The 17,283-nt window shown below is 45.4% G+C and overlaps 1 protein-coding gene across 1 annotated transcript in view; it reads left to right on the top strand.

Moving 5' to 3' along the window:
* The window catches only part of C8a (complement C8 alpha chain), a 59,308-nt gene that overhangs the window by 38,165 nt on the left and 3,860 nt on the right, over positions 1–17,283 (top strand). The window contains exons 8-9 of the mRNA XM_046451004.2: positions 11,478–11,603; positions 12,972–13,132. Coding sequence (XP_046306960.1) covers positions 11,478–11,603; positions 12,972–13,132 — 287 coding nt within the window. The remainder of the gene's footprint in view (positions 1–11,477; positions 11,604–12,971; positions 13,133–17,283) is intronic.

Raw genomic sequence — 17,283 nt, forward strand, 5'->3', positions numbered from 1 at the left:
GATAGCTCTATCTCCTTTTCCTCTCTCTCCCCTCCTTCATCATTCATTTCTTTAGCCTTTCATTCAACAAACACATATTAAGCACACTTAGCATGGAGAGCACTGTCTAGATACCAATGTGATAAACACATGGTTCCTCTCACTGGGGGTTCTGAGATGGTAACAGGTTTCCCTTTGTTATAATCATCTGATTATAGTCAGGCATACTTGGCTTTGCGGACAGTCAAATTGGTTACCACCGCAGTTGAACTATCAATCGTTTTCTCATTCGATGTACTTAGAATCAACTGAAGTATTTGGTTTTAATAAAATGTATTTACATATAATAATTCCTAATATTTGTAAAGCAAATACACATTCACATCTGGCATTCAAATGGACCTTCATAATAGTTTTATGAGGAATGGTATTGTTTTTGCCCCAATTTTGTAGAGAGAAGGCAGAGAACTAAAGAGCTGAAGAGTCCAGGTGCTATCATGCATGCCCGTAATCCTAGCTACTGGGAGCCCGATGCATAAGGATTGCAAGTTTGAGGCCATCCTCAGTAACTCAGTGAGACCTGGTCTTAAAATAAAAAATAAAAAGGGGTCCCTGGGGAGATAGCTCAATGGTGGAGCTCCCAGGTTCAATGCCAGTACTAAAACAAAAATAATAAAACAACAATAACAGCTGACATGGTGGCGCACACATGTCATCCCAGCTGCTTGGGAGGCTGAGGCAGAAGGATCGCGAGTTCAAAGCCAGCCCTAGCGAAAATGAGGCACCAAGCAACTCAGTGAGACCCTGTCTCTAAATAAAATACAAAATAGGGCTAGGGATGTGGCTCAGTGATCATGTGCCCCTAAGTTTAATTCCCGGTACCCAAAAACAAAACCAAACAAACAAAAAACCCAAAGAGTTTCTTTTTAAATTTTTTTTGTAGTTGTTGATGGACCTTACTTATTTATTTATAAGTGGTGTTGAGAATTGAACCCAGTGCCACACACACACACACACACTAGGCAAGCACTCTACCACTGAGCCACAACCTTAGCCCCCCAAAGAGTTTTTAACAGGTCAATGTAAACACTCAATATTGAACCAAGGTCTTCTGGTTAAGGTTTTATGTATCCTCCACTTGTTACTTCCTTTGCCCTACATTTTGTCATTCATTCTGGTGCTAGCGAGCAGAGGCTGAGACTCTAGCAGGGGTGGAAAGACCACCAATAGTTACTGAGCATGTACCAGGTAGACATGGTATAGCATTTTGAAAGCACTATCTCACTTAATCAGGAGAGACCTGTGTAAAGGATACTATAATCTCCAACTTATAAGGGAATAACTTAGGTTCAGCAATGGTAAATAACTTGCCCAAGGTCACACAGCTGTACACCAGTGCATCAGGAGTCAACTCAGACACGGGTTATCTTAACCAACATGCTGCAATGCCTCAGGGATGTCTTAACCTAGGGTTTTTCAAACTGCAGGCCATAGACCAGCAGTAGGTCAAAGAAATTCACTAGGTCACGGCCAACATTAAATAATATTTGATAAAACATAATACATAATACAATATGATGGAATATGTCAGACGGCATGACTCAAAGTATAGCTAAGTATGGAGATTTATTTTTGATGAATCTGTGTGGATTTGGATCATGATGTAAAATGTATTTCTTGCTGGGCACAGTGGTGCATGCCTGTAATCCCAGTGGCTCAGGGGGGCTGAGGCAGGAGCATCACAAGTTCAAAGCCAGCTCCAGTGACTTAGTGAGGCTCTAAGCAACTGAACAAGACCCCATCTTAAAATAAATATAAAAAAGGATGGGGATGTGGCTCAGTGGTTAAGTAACTCAGGGTTTAATTCCTGATACCAAAAAAAAAAAAAAAAAGCATTTCTTATTTTTGGGGGTGGTAAGAAGATACTGAAAACACTGTGTTCACTCAGTGTGCTGTAGGGGCTGCACTGCACTGCAGGTGTGTACTTAATCATCTTAAATAAAGGAAAAGTCACCAGTGGCAATAAGAGAGGCCTTGGGAAGTGTATGAGTTTGTGTTCTGAAGAGAAACAGAATGAGAAGTTTATTTCTAGCTCTATCTATCCTCATGTAAATGAATGAATGAATGAATAAATGTGTATTATTAAAGGGGTTTATAGAAGGAATCTGCTTACACAATTATGGAATCTGACAAATCCCAAGATCTTTAGTCAGGAAGCTAGACACCCAGGAGAGTAAATGCTGAGTATCATGATTTCTGAGAACACAGGGATGAAACACAGATCCCTGCCCTCGAGAAATGTCCAGTTAGTTAAGAACATACAAAGCCTGAATAAAAACAGGTACAGTAGAAGTGTTATGGGGGCCGCTCCAGAAAGCACTCTAAGTCCGAATTTCAAATCATAAGAGAACTTTATTCTCCTGGCCAGGAACTGTCAGCTACCACCGAGACTCAAGCTCTGTGGGAGGACAGCAGCTTCCTGGTCCATCCAAGGAGAATATAAGCACAAAAACCACAACTCAGTGACTTGCTTATCGTCATGTAAGCTAGCCAATCACAGAAATTAAAACATTAATAAGTGGGACCTGTGGGCTCTAGGCAGGACTGGAGTTTTCCAGTCAGCAAGCAAGCGATAAACAGAAGCTAAAAAATAGCATTAGCTTTGCAGTTCAGTTGACCACAGTTCTGGGTTCAAGCAGGTGCTAGACAGTAACATCCTGAATTTGGGCAGGGGTCGGCAGGGTGAGAATCTACTTCAAAGGCATGTAGACCCCCAAGGGCATTCAAACCTAGGATGTAGCTCACTATGACCACCACTGCATCCTGAGAAGGGTATAGTTTGTGGGGTACAAAGTACAGAAAGCAATTTTTTATAAGAAAACAGCATTAGTTTCTATTTCCTAGAAATGGTTTATGCAGTTCTCTCTTCACAGGGACAGTAACAAACTAAGATGGAGTTTCTATAGTCACATCTTTTTACTCAAATGACTACAGTGACCCTATTCCCATAATCCCAGCAAGGTGGAAACTATTGCAAGTGACTAATGAGTCTCTACCAGAGCATTTGCTTTACACACTCAGTACTAGTAACTTATAGGATGCCTACTTAAAACTGCAGTTATCTTATGGCCTCCACACACATTTTCATCTGTCATTCTGCTAATATCTATAAACCCCACGTCCTTTATCCTATGCAAGGCCACAAGATCAAGTTGCTCTGTTAATCTAACCTTATCTATGTTAACCTACTTGCTTTTATTGATCAGTTCACACCATAACAGAAGCACAAAGCACAGTCCACCTTTTCTGCCTCTCCCATTTTATAAGCTCCAAAGATATTCAAATCTTTTCTTCCAAAATTAGCAGGAGTAGGTGCTGACCTGGGGATCAGTGAGTGGGGGGCTTTCTCAGTAGGGGGCATTACAAGGGAATGAGTACCCATGTTCACCCCAAGGCTTGCCCCTGGGCCCTGGTGTAAATGAGAGCAGTCCTATGGCTGGGTTATGTCAGGTAGTGATAGCAATGTTAGCAAGGAAATGGACTCAGTGTTGGCCTCTCAGAAGCCACAGAGAGGATAGCCAGCTACAGGAGCCACGCAAAGATGAGCCTGAGAACAGGAGGATCCCTGTCCTGGAAAGGCTGACCAGCACCTGGGTGAACGTGCTGCAAGCCTGCTCACAGATCCAGCCACCTCGCTCACTACTGGCCGTGCTGTATGAGCTATGTGCTGGTCCCTGGGCACACCACTCTGACATTCTCTTTAGGATTCTGCCCTTCTCCCCCTCCCTTCCTTGCCTGCCTAACACTTCCATCCCTAGGTCTCAGCCTAGCTTGGCAAGGATTCTTCCGGGCAGTCATTCTGTCTCCCTAGTTTTGGGTTGGTAGCCCGTCTTAGATGCTTCCATGTATTTGGGACTTTGCTTTCGTGTCACAGTATTGCAACCACCTGTTTCCAGGGTGTGTCCTGTTAATGCTGTATTCACGGTCCCACCCAGAAGCAGAGGCTGGCCCACAGCAGAGACCTGGGCCCTTTCTAACTAGGGTGGGTCAATCCTAAATAAGCTGCACGTTCTCTGAAGCTCTCCTTACACTCGACAGAGTCAGGAGTGGTATCCTAGAGGGTCTGAGATGAACTGGACAATGAAGGGAGTCAGGTCAGCAGAAACCTGATTGCCAAGGGTCCTGTATTCATGGCCCAGCAGTCTGGGATGGCCCAGCGGGTTGTTTGCTGTGTCTGCTATCCAACCAGTCACCCCGAACAGATTCTCACTGGATTCTAACAAGCTCCGGGCTTTATCCCTAGTTACCATGACAACCAGGCTTCACGGTGATGGATGGTATTGATTGACTGACAGACTCCTGGTGTCTTGGCTCTGTCCCCATTCCCCTTAAGTCATCTGCATACACATGGAACTGAGTGACACTCTGTGCCATCCTTCTGATTTTGCATTTCCACCTCTAATATCACTGAAAAATGGATTTGTACTTAAAGGAGAAAAGCTGCGATGATGCAAAAATTATTCCCAGAGCTATCCCTACTGCTCTGCCCCACAGGAAATATAATGTAGCATAGAGAACGTGGGCTCTGGACACGGAACTTGGTCCTATTCCACTTGATCCTATTTACTTACTGTATAATTTTTGGTAAGTGACTTTAACTATCTAATTTTAAACTATCGGGATTTTCTCCCCTCTAAAATGAGAATAATTCCTATTATGGAATGGCATGTGAATCTTAAATAACATGGAGAATTCCTACCTGGCACTTAATAGGAACTTGGCAAATTGGGGTGTGTCCTTCTTCCTTTTCACTCATCAGCTTATATTATAGTCACATTGATGAAGGAAACTTGTCCTCAGAGACTCTCCTGCCTCCCTCTTTCTCTAACCTTCCAGATTAGACTCAGGAGCCAGAGCCTCAGCATAGCCTGCAGCACTTCCGGAAACAGTAACAGCCCTTGACCATTATTGCTAGACCGCCTTGAGCACTTCACCCTCCCAATAATGCTGGGAGACAGACAGTATTAAAATCCCCACCTCACAGGTAGGAAGACAAGCACAGAGAGATCAAACAATTGCCCAGATAGTAACTGGGCAGGGGTGGAATTCCAGCTCAGGCAGTTTCTGTTTCAGAGCCTGGCCTTCAGTGTGCTGCCTCTTGGCCTGGCTCCAACCAGCCAGAAGAGCTGAACCTCTGAAGACAAGCCCACATTGGAGAGACAAAGGCCTAGGACTGCAGCCCTGACACTGCCACTGGGAGGGAGCACAGCTGCCTTCCTCTGAGCTTCCTTGTGTAACGAGTGAGTCAGGGAATGAAGGGCTCAGCAAGCCTCCTTTTGGGACTACCATGGCTCTCATGGTACATGAAGAACGTTTTCCTGCAGAGTGCCCCTAGCATGGTCAAATTGAATGGTCCTAGAGTTTGGGTATAGTCTACTTTACTTCAAAGACATGGTTCTTGAGAAAGTCACCTAACAGTGAAACCTAAAATTCCTTGCACACCTAGTTGTGCCAGACATTACTTTTAGGCATTCATGTATAGCAATCTTGATCATTCCCCATTTCCAAGACTGGGAAAATGAGGTAAAATAAGTCAGTCACATTACCAGCTAATGGTAGAATTCCGTCCCCAGAGGGCACATTCTTTAACCACTACAGCCATGGCCTTTTCTGTTAAGTCTGTAACATGTTAGTCCTCTTTGCTCAGAAGGTTGCTGAAATGAGATAAAGCAGATGGAAGTGTTTTTAGAAAATATCAACTCTTCATCAAGCGTAAGATATTACAAAGCTGTGGCTCAAATCTTCAATTAAAGAAAGGTCTGTGACTCCCCATTTTAGAGGTATTGTCTAGAGAGGTTGAACGCTGTGATCCGTAGTACTCCCAGGGGCTGGGGACAGGCCAGGCTCTGCAGTGAACCATATGAACCCAAGGGATGACTTAGGGGCTTATATCTAGTTAAGTAGGAATAAAAGGCCAAGATGTGGAAGATTATTAGGGTGTGTTAAATACAGTGCTGGAAGGAAGGAGAAGGGTGTTGTAGGGACCCTTGGGGGTGTAAGAAAAGGCTCTCTGGAGCTGAATAGAAGAAACTCAGAGACCAGGAGACTTTCGAGCCAGAGATAATAGTACATGCAAAGGCTGAGAGGTCCTTAGACCATTCTCGGGTCGTTGGGAAGAAACACGAGTTTCAATGGATAAATGAAACCTAAGAGGGCAGGGTAGTTAGCCAGCACTTCCCAACCAGCCCAGCCACAGACTCCCCGGTCACCTTCCCAATGTGATGGCAGGAAATAGAATACATAATGCTCTTTTCTCTTCTGAGGCTGTCTTTGGGGGCAACCAACGTAACAAAGCAACATTGCACATAGATCAGAGCAACCTGAATGGTATTTGCTTCTTGCAAAGAGATAAATAATGCATTGCACCTGCTGTTTTCCACCTGATGCTTCTAATCTGAGAATGACAGAGGCTTTCTGTGTTCCGGCATCTCAGAAGTCAAGCTGGGGTTCTGCCTCAGAGCCGTATCGATGTAGCAGTTCCACGGAGGCATAAAGACAGCTTTCAGACCTGTACCACAGCCAAGGCCAAGAGGAAGCAAGCTGTAAAAATGGTGGCCAGAGACCTGTCCTTTTGGGCTCTTTGGGATGGAGTGGGAAGGACCATAGGGCTCTCTATATTTCCTTGGGGATCGTGACATTTGATCTTGCCTCTTTTCTACTCTGGAGTTTAGGTCATATTGACTTTTCTGAGCAGAATCTTGCTGCTATCACGGTCCTCCACATGGTCTCCCTCTGATCTCAACATCCTACCTTTGTTTGGCTAATCTCTGTCTGTGCTGGGTGTCCCCAGCATATCCTGCCTCTGGCCCCCAAGGCAGCCTTCCCTGGCCCTGCCACCCTGGATCCAGGTCCTTTTCTAAGCATAATAACTGCCTCTTTACATGTGCATTTCCCACGCTTGGACTCCAGCCTCCTTGACATTCCTTAGTCCCCTATATTTCCAGGACATCTTGTGCACAGTAAAAACTATTAGGTACTTATCAAGGCTGTCTCCAATGTTCCTAAAACTGTCTCGAGTGTTTGAAAGTTCCAGAATCTCAGGGTTAGAGGAGAGCTTAAACGACTACTGATCTTTTGTACACTTCATATCTTTTGGCTGTACCCCTGACTGACAGGTAGGCAGGCAGGCAGTCCCCTTTGCTTGGTCCCCTGCAGTCATGGGGAGTCACTGCCTCCTGAGACACCTCCTCTCTGCCTGGGCTCTCACAGTCAGAATGCTCTCTCTCACACTGAACTTAACACCAGTTTCCTGGAGCCTCTGTCCTTTTGGTGCCAGTTTTTGCCCTTGAAGCCTTTTAAATTTCTTTTCCTCACAACAGTACTCCAGAGAGTCTAATCCAGTCCTACTGGTCTCTTAAAGAGAGAGCTTTCTTCACTCCTTCGGGTAAACATTCCCAGTCCCTTCAAAGATTCCCAAAGGAATGTGGCTTTGAATTTCTTCACCCTCAGGCTGCTCCTTCTCTTTTTATTCTCTATTTCCTTATTATCTTTATTTTACTGTGTTAAGAAAACATAACATGGGCTGGGGATACGGCTCAGTTGGTAGAATGCTTGCCTCGCATGCACAAGGCCATGGGTTCAATCCCCAGCACCAAAAAACAAACAAACAAAAAAACAAACAAAGAAAACATAACAGGGCATCTACCCTCTTTACAAAAATTTAAGCATCCAATACAACGTCATTAACTCTAAGGGACAGTGCTGTACAGATCTCTTGAGATTACTCGTCGTGCAAAACTATCCATCAGCAACTCAGCTTGTTTTGCCATCCCTCAGCTTCTGGCAATTGTATGGTCCTCTTTAATTCTAGAGTTTGACCATTTCAGATGCCTCAGATAAGTAGAATCGTGCAGTCTCTGTCTTTCTGTGCTGGCTGAATTCACTTAACAGTGTCCTCAAGGTTCAGCCATACTGCCATACATTGCAGGATTTCCTTCTTTTTAAAGGCTGCATAGTATTTCTTATAGGAAACTCTGTTTTCCTGCTTCCTTTTAAAAGTGTGACTTCCCAGCAGTTTACCCCAGCTCTGGGTTTCTCTTACTGGTGGAGACGAGTGAGAGATTATCCCCACCTTTATTTCACTGCTTATAGTTTCCACCTGACTTCCTCACCCAGCTGAGCTGGGGGTAATCTAAAACTCCAAGGCCTTTTCTCCTATTCTTGCACTAAGCTCCGCCCATCCCACCTTGTGCTTCTGCACTTGGTATTTTGTCCCTAGGGGAGGACATGACAGCTTTCTCCACCAAGTTGCATTTTGCTCTGCATGTTGTGGGTAGCCACCTAGTCACCTGAGGGGTTTTGGGATCCTGATCGTCTGCCTGAATTCCTAATTCTTATTCTGAGCTGATGTGATAAGCCTGGCTGTTCTTTCCACATCCATATAATTGACAAAGGCTTTTACAGCTTAGGTAACTGCCAGCACCTTGGGGCAAGCCACCAGAAGCTATCCGTGGACCATGACACTTAAAATATGGTCCTAGATTCACTGCAATAGAAATAATCTGAGATACTAGTTGAAAATACAGATTTCTGATTTTCCAGAAATATAGCATCTGAACTGATGGAGGTGGGCCCAGGAACCTGTATTTTTAATCAACATACCATATGATCTCAGTGTGTGGCACGTTTGGGAACAATCAGCTCCAGAGTTCACTGCCTTGTAAGGCACAGAACAAATTCTAGTCTGATCCACTTCAAGGCTAACATCTATAGCCCAGCCTGCTGGGATGGGAGTGAGCACTGGTAGAGTGTTGCCTGGTTCTACAGATAAGGTCAGTCTATGGGGGACACCCAAGCTCTACACGACAGCTCCTGATCTTTCTCTGCTCTGTCCTCTATGCTCCCATGAATCTTTGCTTTTGTCTCTTTGGTTCTGTGTCCTGGCTTCCAATGCCAGTTTCAGCTCCTGGACTGCAGCGTAGGTCTGACCTCCTCTGCAGACAACTGATTCCAGAGTCTCCCTAGCTTCTGCTGAGAGGTGCCTCTCTGACCCTACTGTACTGAAACAAGCAACTCTTGGGAATACAAGAGTTAAACTTCAGTTAGTGCATCGCCCCAGACTACCTCGCTTTGAAGGCAGGATCTTAATTATTCAGATTCACTTCCTATTCACATTAGTTTTATTCCAAGATATCTATGATGCCCAACATGTAACGTGCTGGGGGAGGGAGGTACGCAGTAGGTGTTCACTAAACCTTTCCTTCAGGAGAATTATTTGGTTTGATGCAATGGCTGGGAGAGTGAGAATACTGTGGGTTTGGGGCAAGGATGATATGAATGTGCATTTTAGCAGTCCTGTTTTCAGCTGTGTGGCCTTAGCCAAGATAATTAACCTTTCTGAACCTCCAGTGTCTCAAATATAAATGAGAAGTGTGGGCTTTAGCTCTGAGGGGGCTTTAGTTCTCAGGCTCTATGATTCCTTATAAGTCATAGATCTCCTCTTACTGGCTGGTACCAAATTCAGGGTCCTCCCTCAGAAGGCACTCCTTTGCAGTCAAGTCTTGCAGCTCAAATCAGGCTGGAGTTCTCTTCCCCCCCCAGGGCACGTGGCAGGCTCTGGGCAGATCCTGCATGAGCATAATCACTCCACAGGCCTGCGCCAGCCCCCCGCTAATCACCAGGCTGTCACTCTAACTCAGCAGCACTCCGCCACTCACCTAAGTAGTCACTCTGGCTTCTGCCCATGAGCTCCTTTCATCCACTTTTGTTGATCACTGTTGAAGCATTTTTTAATCAAAACAATTAAATATGCTAAATCTTCCTCAATTAGTTATGCATTAAAAATTAAAAGTACTCGAATGGAAATGGCAGAAGGAGCCCTCTGCTTGGTGCTGAGTGTTGGTGCTTGGGGCACGGCTCCCCCCAGGCACTTTCAGCTATGGAAACCGATACTCACACAGTGACGGAGGCTGAAGCTGACACAGGCCGGGGAGGACAGCCCCTTCTCCCCATAAATGGGAAACTGAGGCCCAGTGAGATCTGGGCCCTTTCCCAAGCTCACAGAGGGTGTCAGTGGCTGGGATCTGAATTTCTAATATTTCTTCCACTGGAAACCCTTACCAAAGGGCTCATGGCTTTCATTTATTCACAAGTCTTTTGTTTTTCCATTCATCTGTCATTTATTCTGAATACTTACACCATGGCAGGTACTGTGCTGCTACACTCATGAGAAAATGGGGAAGAAGATACAAGTCCTTGACCTCAGAGAAGCTGTCATTTAATGAGAGATACAGGCAAATAAAGTTTGATTCTCAATACCCCCTTGAAAATATTGAATCTAAGTCTCAATTGCAAAGCCTAATTCCTTTGTTCTCACCAGACTAGTAATCCGACAAAGGGTAATTATTTCATTTTTGCTTTAAAAGGAATTATATTGGGCTGGAGATGTGGCTCAAGTGGTAGCGCGCTTGCCTGGCATGCGTGCGGCCCGGGTTCGATCCTCAGCACCGCATACAAATAAAGATGTTATGTCTGCCGAAAACTAAAAAAAAAAATATTAAAAAAATTATCTCTCTCTCTCTTAAAAAAAAGGAATTATATTTTGAAATGCAAACTCTAATTTACAGTTTTCAGAAGACCCCTTTAGCTACAGATAAAGTTGACCTCTGAACCTGGTCCACATCTTGCTTCTGTCTACTTACCTAACTCTGTCTTTTCAGGCTAGCTCAGGCTTGGGAACCAGCTCTATTCATTGATGAATTCTGTTCTTTGTGTAATCGGGGCGCATGGCCTTACTGCTTTAAAGAGTACTTTCCTCATCTGTAAAAGCAAGTTCCTCCGTGGGTCCTTTAGGGGAAGACAAAGTCAAAGGCAGCTGATGTGGGACCGACAGTCCTTGTGGGGTTAAAGGGAAGGCAGGTAGATGTACCTATCCATCTTCTAGCAGGGAACTGACCCCTCTGTGGTACCCAGAGGACCTAGACAAAAAGAATTGTGGTGACTGTGGGCATGAGGGTGCCAAGGACATTGATAGCTGTAAAGAAAGTGGGGATCATTCTGATCCAAAGATGCTTCATGGAATAAATGATATTTGAATGGGAGCTTTAGTAGACTTTGGAAAGACCTTGAAGGAGGAGAAAGGAAGACATTCATATGGAGGGCCAACCTGGGCACAATGGTGAGCAGCACAGGGCCACGTGGAGATGGATGTGTTAGAATCAATGCCTCCAGGAGGCTCAGTAGACAATGGATAAAGGAAGAAGAATTAACATCTTCTAAGCAACAAGTTTTAACAATATATATCCCTTCTCATTTCAAGAAATATCTGGATTGGAACCATACAGAAGAGAAATCTGAAATTGGTTCAAGAATGGGCACTTCAACCCAGATCTCTCAGACTCCAAAGCTGAAGTTAGCTTTTGCCAGTGTGAGCTGGCTGTACTGTCTCAAATGTCTGTTAGTATCTCAGCATTTTGTGTTTTTCTGTCTCCTTATTGCAGGTACTACCAGCAAAGACATTGAGACATGCATTGGAGGTGGCCTCGGCTTGGAATATGATGATTTTATCAAAATTGAAGAAAGTTTATCTGGAAAATATTGTGAAAGATCTGGAACTGGCAAAACTGGCAAGTGTTTAGCAATGAGTCTCCCTAAAAGAGAAGCCAGCCTTTCCTTGAAACCATCAAGGAATGAAAGTGATTGGTTTCATTTTAGTCAATAGTCACAGTGCAAATGCTAAACACCCCACCCCATGCATGTAGGGCTCTATTTTGAATCCCCACGCCCTGTAACCACCTAGGAAATATCTGAGTTTGTATGGAGCAATCCCTCCACCCCCATCCTCAGATTTCTAGTACTAGACAAAGATCCATCCAAGCAAGAGCTGGGATGAAGGGAATGTGTCGGCAGAATTTGACGAATGGTCTGTTGGAATGAAGACTCATCAGATAACAGTCCTGAGGGAAGAAATGAGGCTGTAGGGAGAAGGGGAATGTGATTACCAGGTCCAAGCTCACAAGAATATTTGGTGGCATTTCCTTAACAAATTAATATGGCAATTCCTGTATTCATTGACTCATTCATTCATCAAACATGCATTGAATATTTTTTTTTTCATATGAGAGGCAGAGGACTCAGGGATTAGGAAACATTTTATAGAGCAGTCGGGAAGCACATCCTAAACCAGTTCACAGTCGATCCTTAGCGCTAGGTTGCTCCTGCCTCAGGGCCTTCAGTCACAGTCCCTCCACTCCCTGCTGTCCTGCCTTGACCTTTCCTTTCTCTTGGCCAACACTTTCTCACCTTCCTAGACAACTCACCTTCCCCCTGACCCCCCTCATCCCCGACTGAATATTTGACCACTTTCTGATGGCCCCCACTGAGCCCTATGGTGAAAACTGTCATGGCATTTGTGATATCTGATTGAATCTTTTTGGCACATAGGAAGACCCAAAACAACTTTATTTTTTGGGGGGTGGGGTGGGGGAGGGCAGGTACCAGGGATTGAACTCAGGGGAACTTGACCACCAAGCCACATCCCCAGCCCTATTTCGTATTTTATTTAGACACAGGGTCTCACTGAGTTGCTTAGGGCCTCACTTTTGCTGAGGCTGGCTTTGAACGCAAAATCCTCCTGCCTCAGCCTCCAGAGCCACTGGGATTACAGGTGTATGACACCATGCCCAGCCTGAGTCAAATTTGAAATAGGAATGGATGGATGAGTGGATAAATGGCCACCCATTTCCCCATCCCCTTTATCTTCCCTGTTGGGCGTGGCTAGCTCCTCAGTGTCTGTTCTACTCCAGAGGATGAGTCTGTTTCCATGTCTTGGTCCTTCCTTTGCCTTGTCCTGCTAGTTAGTTAAGCCGAGCAGAAGATGGGAAACAGCTCTGTGGAGAGAACATCAACATTATTCTCGATCTCATTAGTGGAGCTTGGCAGCCGGTTTTCTGGCTTTTGGGAGAAATGAGCTAATGCAGTTATCCCCTTGGTAGGAGAAAAAGACAAGAGGGCCACGGCTGTGGAAGACGTCATTTCTCGGGTGCGAGGTGGCAGTTCTGGCTGGGGCGGTGGCTTGACACAAAACAGCAGCGCCATTACATACCGTTCCTGGGGGAGATCATTAAAGTATAATCCTGTTGTTATCGATTTTGAGGTAAGTCTTTTCGCAGCTGAAGAAGCCCTACGTCCATGAGGAATGAAAGTGAAGCAGACCAGATCATTTCATATTTCTTATTATGAGCCCATCAAAGAACAAGATTAAATGTAACGGCACACTGACTAGAGGGAGGGTGTGGCTTGAGACCAGGCCCAGGAAGAACCGGGGTCCAAAACTGACTGGCTCCTCGGGGGCCAGGTTTATACCAGTGGTTTGGAAGGTCAGCAGGGTTAGGGCCCATTAAACAAATAAAACCTTGTTTAATTACAAAAATTATATATGTCATGTAAGAGCTTGGCAGGTTTTTTTTTCTCTAAAGGGCCAGATAGTATGTATTTAGGCTTCATGTACAGTCTTTGACACACAGTGGGACTGGTGGATGCTTCCTTTCTCTTCTTCTTCTTTAGCACTCTTTAAAAAATGTAAGTGCCATTTTTAGCTCAAAGACCTTACAAAAAAACAACCTGTGGGTTCAACTTGGACTCAGGCTGTAATTTGCTGTCCCTGTTCTAAATGATCTCATCTCCTCATCAGTGAACAGATCCTTGGGCATAGGTGTGATTCTCCCCATTAAGAAGATGGGGAAACCAAGGCTTGGGGAAATTGAGTGAGTGTTTAAAGGACACAGATTTCACTAGGGGCAGTGCCTGGACTTCAGAACTGTGGATTTCGTATCCAGTTCTCACTTCCTTCTGTCCTAACAGATAAATAAACAGTGGAGGTGATTGTGATCTAAAGAGAAAATGTGGCAATGTCTAGTACATCTGATTGTTACAGCTGGTAGGGGACAAGGTCAGCACCACTGGAATCAGAGCCATGGACGCTGGCAGACACCCTACAAGACACAGAATAGCCCCCCGCCCCGTCCCCTAAAGAAATCCTGAGTTGGAAGGAATGTCAATAGTAACAAAGTTGAGAAAACCTGGCTTAAACCACTAACCTCACAAAGGGAGTCAAACTACCAAATCTGCCAAGGAAGCGGCATATTCTAGCAGTTGTCCAGCTATGCAGGGTAGTCTAGTTTTTTTTTTTTTTTAAGTTTGTGTTTCAGTCTTTTAAGCAAAGTATTGTTTTCCCAACCATATTTTCTTGCTCTCCTTGCCCTTTTATTTATGGGCATTTACAATCCCAGGTATGGACGTACCTCTTCTCCTAAAACAGATCCTAACTGTTAAACCTAAAAACCTATCGTACCACCCTGCTTTCTATGAAGAAAGAGGTCAGATGGATTAACCTTGCTTTCATTTCTTTGCCAATAAGGGACCACTTTCACGCACCTGTAATTCACATAGGGTCTGAAAATTGCTATCATCAAGCTATTAGTGATTTGGGCAAAAACTGTAAAATTGATATCAGGAGAAATACATAAACTTTCATGGTCAAAAGGTGAGCTTTGTGTTTGCCCTGAGCAAAACTTCCAAAACGAAAACTGAGGTCCATAATTTGGAGGCTGAACATTGTCTTTGAGAAAAAAAAGAGCTTGGTATTTGAAAGGAAGGGAAAAGAGAGTCTAAATCAGGCTTGGCCACCTTTTTATTTTTAATTTTTGGTACTAGGGATTGAACCTGGGGGTACTTAACCACTGAGCAACATCCCAAGCCCTTTTTATATATTTTATTTAGAGACAGGGTCTTGCTGGGTTGCTCAGGGCCTCACCAAGTAGCTGAGGCTGGCTCTGAACTTGCTATCCCCCTGCCTCAGTCTCCTGAGCAGCTGGGATTACAGGTATGTGCCTTCGTGCCCAGCATAGCCACCTTTTCCATGTGTGAACTTGGGTTAGCTCTCTCACTCTGTGAGCCCAGTTTCCTTTTGATAACATGGGAGTAATATGATACATTTCAAAGTTAGAGAGACAGGAGCAGGAATTTAGCAAATGCCGGTAGACGAAGCAGAGGCTGAGTAGCCAGCACAGGAGCTCCTAGCTTCCTGACGATCAGGACCAGCACCACTTGAGCCTGTTGGGCTGACTGTCACACCCAGGATCTCCAGAACCCACACTGCTCCCCAAGAAGTGTGAATTTGACACATTAAGCCACTGGCAGGTTTCAGAGCAGGGAAATGACACAGTTGGTGCTGCTTCAAAAAGAGAATGTTCCCAGGGAAAGGAAGGACAAACCGGAGGAGAGAGAGGGCAGAGGGGAGGTCTCGTGAGGGGTTGGGGGGACTTGTTGTCCAGCGTGGAGACAGGGTCTTACTGGCATGTCCTCTGAGCTGGCAGTGATTACTCCCAGCAGGTGCTCCGGTGAGTGAATGCAGGAGTCGTATCTTGTACGCTTTATGCTCTGTACACCACGTTGCTGCGTTGTGTGTGCTGTGTGTCATTTATAGTGTGTGGCCACCTGCTCTGAATCTCTTTGTTCCCCTGTAAATGGGGATCAGATCATTGCCGATGTCTTTTTGGAGTTCACATTCTAAGACTCTTCTCCACCTCTGTTCTTTTGGGAAAATCCCACCAGCCCTCCCCAGGGTGGCTTCCTGCCCATTTCCTGAGGTCCTGAAAAGGGGAGGCCTGAGCTGGGGACTTAGTGCTGAGCCCCGCTGCATGGCCAATGGGACATTGCGATGGTCCTGGCCTTCCCCGGTACTGAGGGTCATCTTTAACCAGAGCCACAGGGCAGCCCATTTTGCACCGGTGTCCTAACTGTGGGGCCAAATTCTCTGAACTTCCAGTAAGTGATCCTCTCCCCTTGGCCAGGGGCCCAGCCAGTCCGGACATCACCTGCCTGGTGACCTGGGCCTCAGGCCCTGACCACACGCCAAGGTCTTTTTGTCCATATTTCCAGGAACCAGCCTGGGCTACTGCAAGCACCCTCTGTTGACTGCTTCCAGAGCGGTACCCCACTGTGACGCCCACTTTGACCCGCTCAGGACTCCAGCCAAGCACTTTCCCTGTTGGGTTCCCTCTCCCACTTTTTTTTTTTAAACTATCGTCACATCTAACTAATGAAATGGTACTTTAATATTAGTTAAATTATAAACAATTAATCATTGATATTAATTTAAAATATTAATTTCATTTAATATAAAATGGGATTTTATATTATTCTTCCTCCTTATAATAGAGACTCTTACACTCATTTCTTCTTTAGATTATAAAAGTTCTAGGAAATAGGTGCAATGCCTGTTTTATGTTCAGAGGAGCAGACTCAAGAGAGAGGTGGTGAGGAGTCCTCAGCCGGCACCTGGAAAGGGAGGGTGGTTTTTCAGCCTTCCCTGTGTGACAGAGCTTTCCATGTGTCACCTCCCACCACTCACAGGGAACCTGGAGGGTGGGATGGCTGTTCTCACTTTACCAAGGGGGGAGGGAGGCTCAGTGTGATGCATGCCAAAGATCCCACAGCTGGAAACAGCACGGCCTGGATCTGAAGCCGGGTTTTCTGGCTCCAGATTCAGTGCTTTTTCAACCACGTCTACTGCGTCTGAGCCAAAGGCAATTTTGCCACCAGGGGACATTTGGTAATGCCCATGAGACAGTTTTGATCATGACTGCAAGGATGTTGCTGGCATCTAGTGCAGAGACCAGGGATGCTACTAAATACCCTGCAATACACAGGACAGCTCACTTCCACCAATAAGGAACTCTCCAACTGAATGCAGGAGTAGTGCCCAGCCTGAGAAACCCTGGAGTCCTGCCCGGAGTGGGTAGCCTCAAATGCCCTCGAATGGTCCCTACCCACCTGCTACTACGCTTACCTCATTAGGGGATTGCTCAGCAATAGTAACACAACTACCTTTATTGAGACCTATATTGAAGGGTGATGGTAAAAACCAAAAATATGCCCCAAAACACAGACAAATGCATTATATGCTTCCTCATTCCTGAAAGTGCTGGAGGGGGCAGATGCGTTGGCACAAGTGATGTCTAGGGTCCCTTTAACTCTGGGACTGGGAGAGCACAGGTTTCAGAGGAAGCAAGCCCATGTTCGGAGAGGCTCTTGCACTTCACAGCTGTGTGATCCTGAGTCACTCACTTGAACATTCTGAGCCTCCATTTCCTTATCTGCCAGCTGGAGTGTTTAGTGCCAATTCATGGTGTGGCAGGATCAAGTTAGGTATCCGCCTTTGCGCCCAGCATGCAGCGGGCCTACCCAAAGCGTGGCAGCTGGTTTGGGGGCTCCTGGATTCCAGGAAGAGGCCCTTGTTCTGTC

Source organism: Marmota monax, unplaced genomic scaffold (assembly GCF_021218885.2).
Source record: "Marmota monax isolate L192 unplaced genomic scaffold, Marmota_monax_Labrador192_F-V1.1 WCK01_AAM20220418_F8-fsc00023, whole genome shotgun sequence".
NCBI lineage: Eukaryota > Metazoa > Chordata > Mammalia > Rodentia > Sciuridae > Marmota > Marmota monax.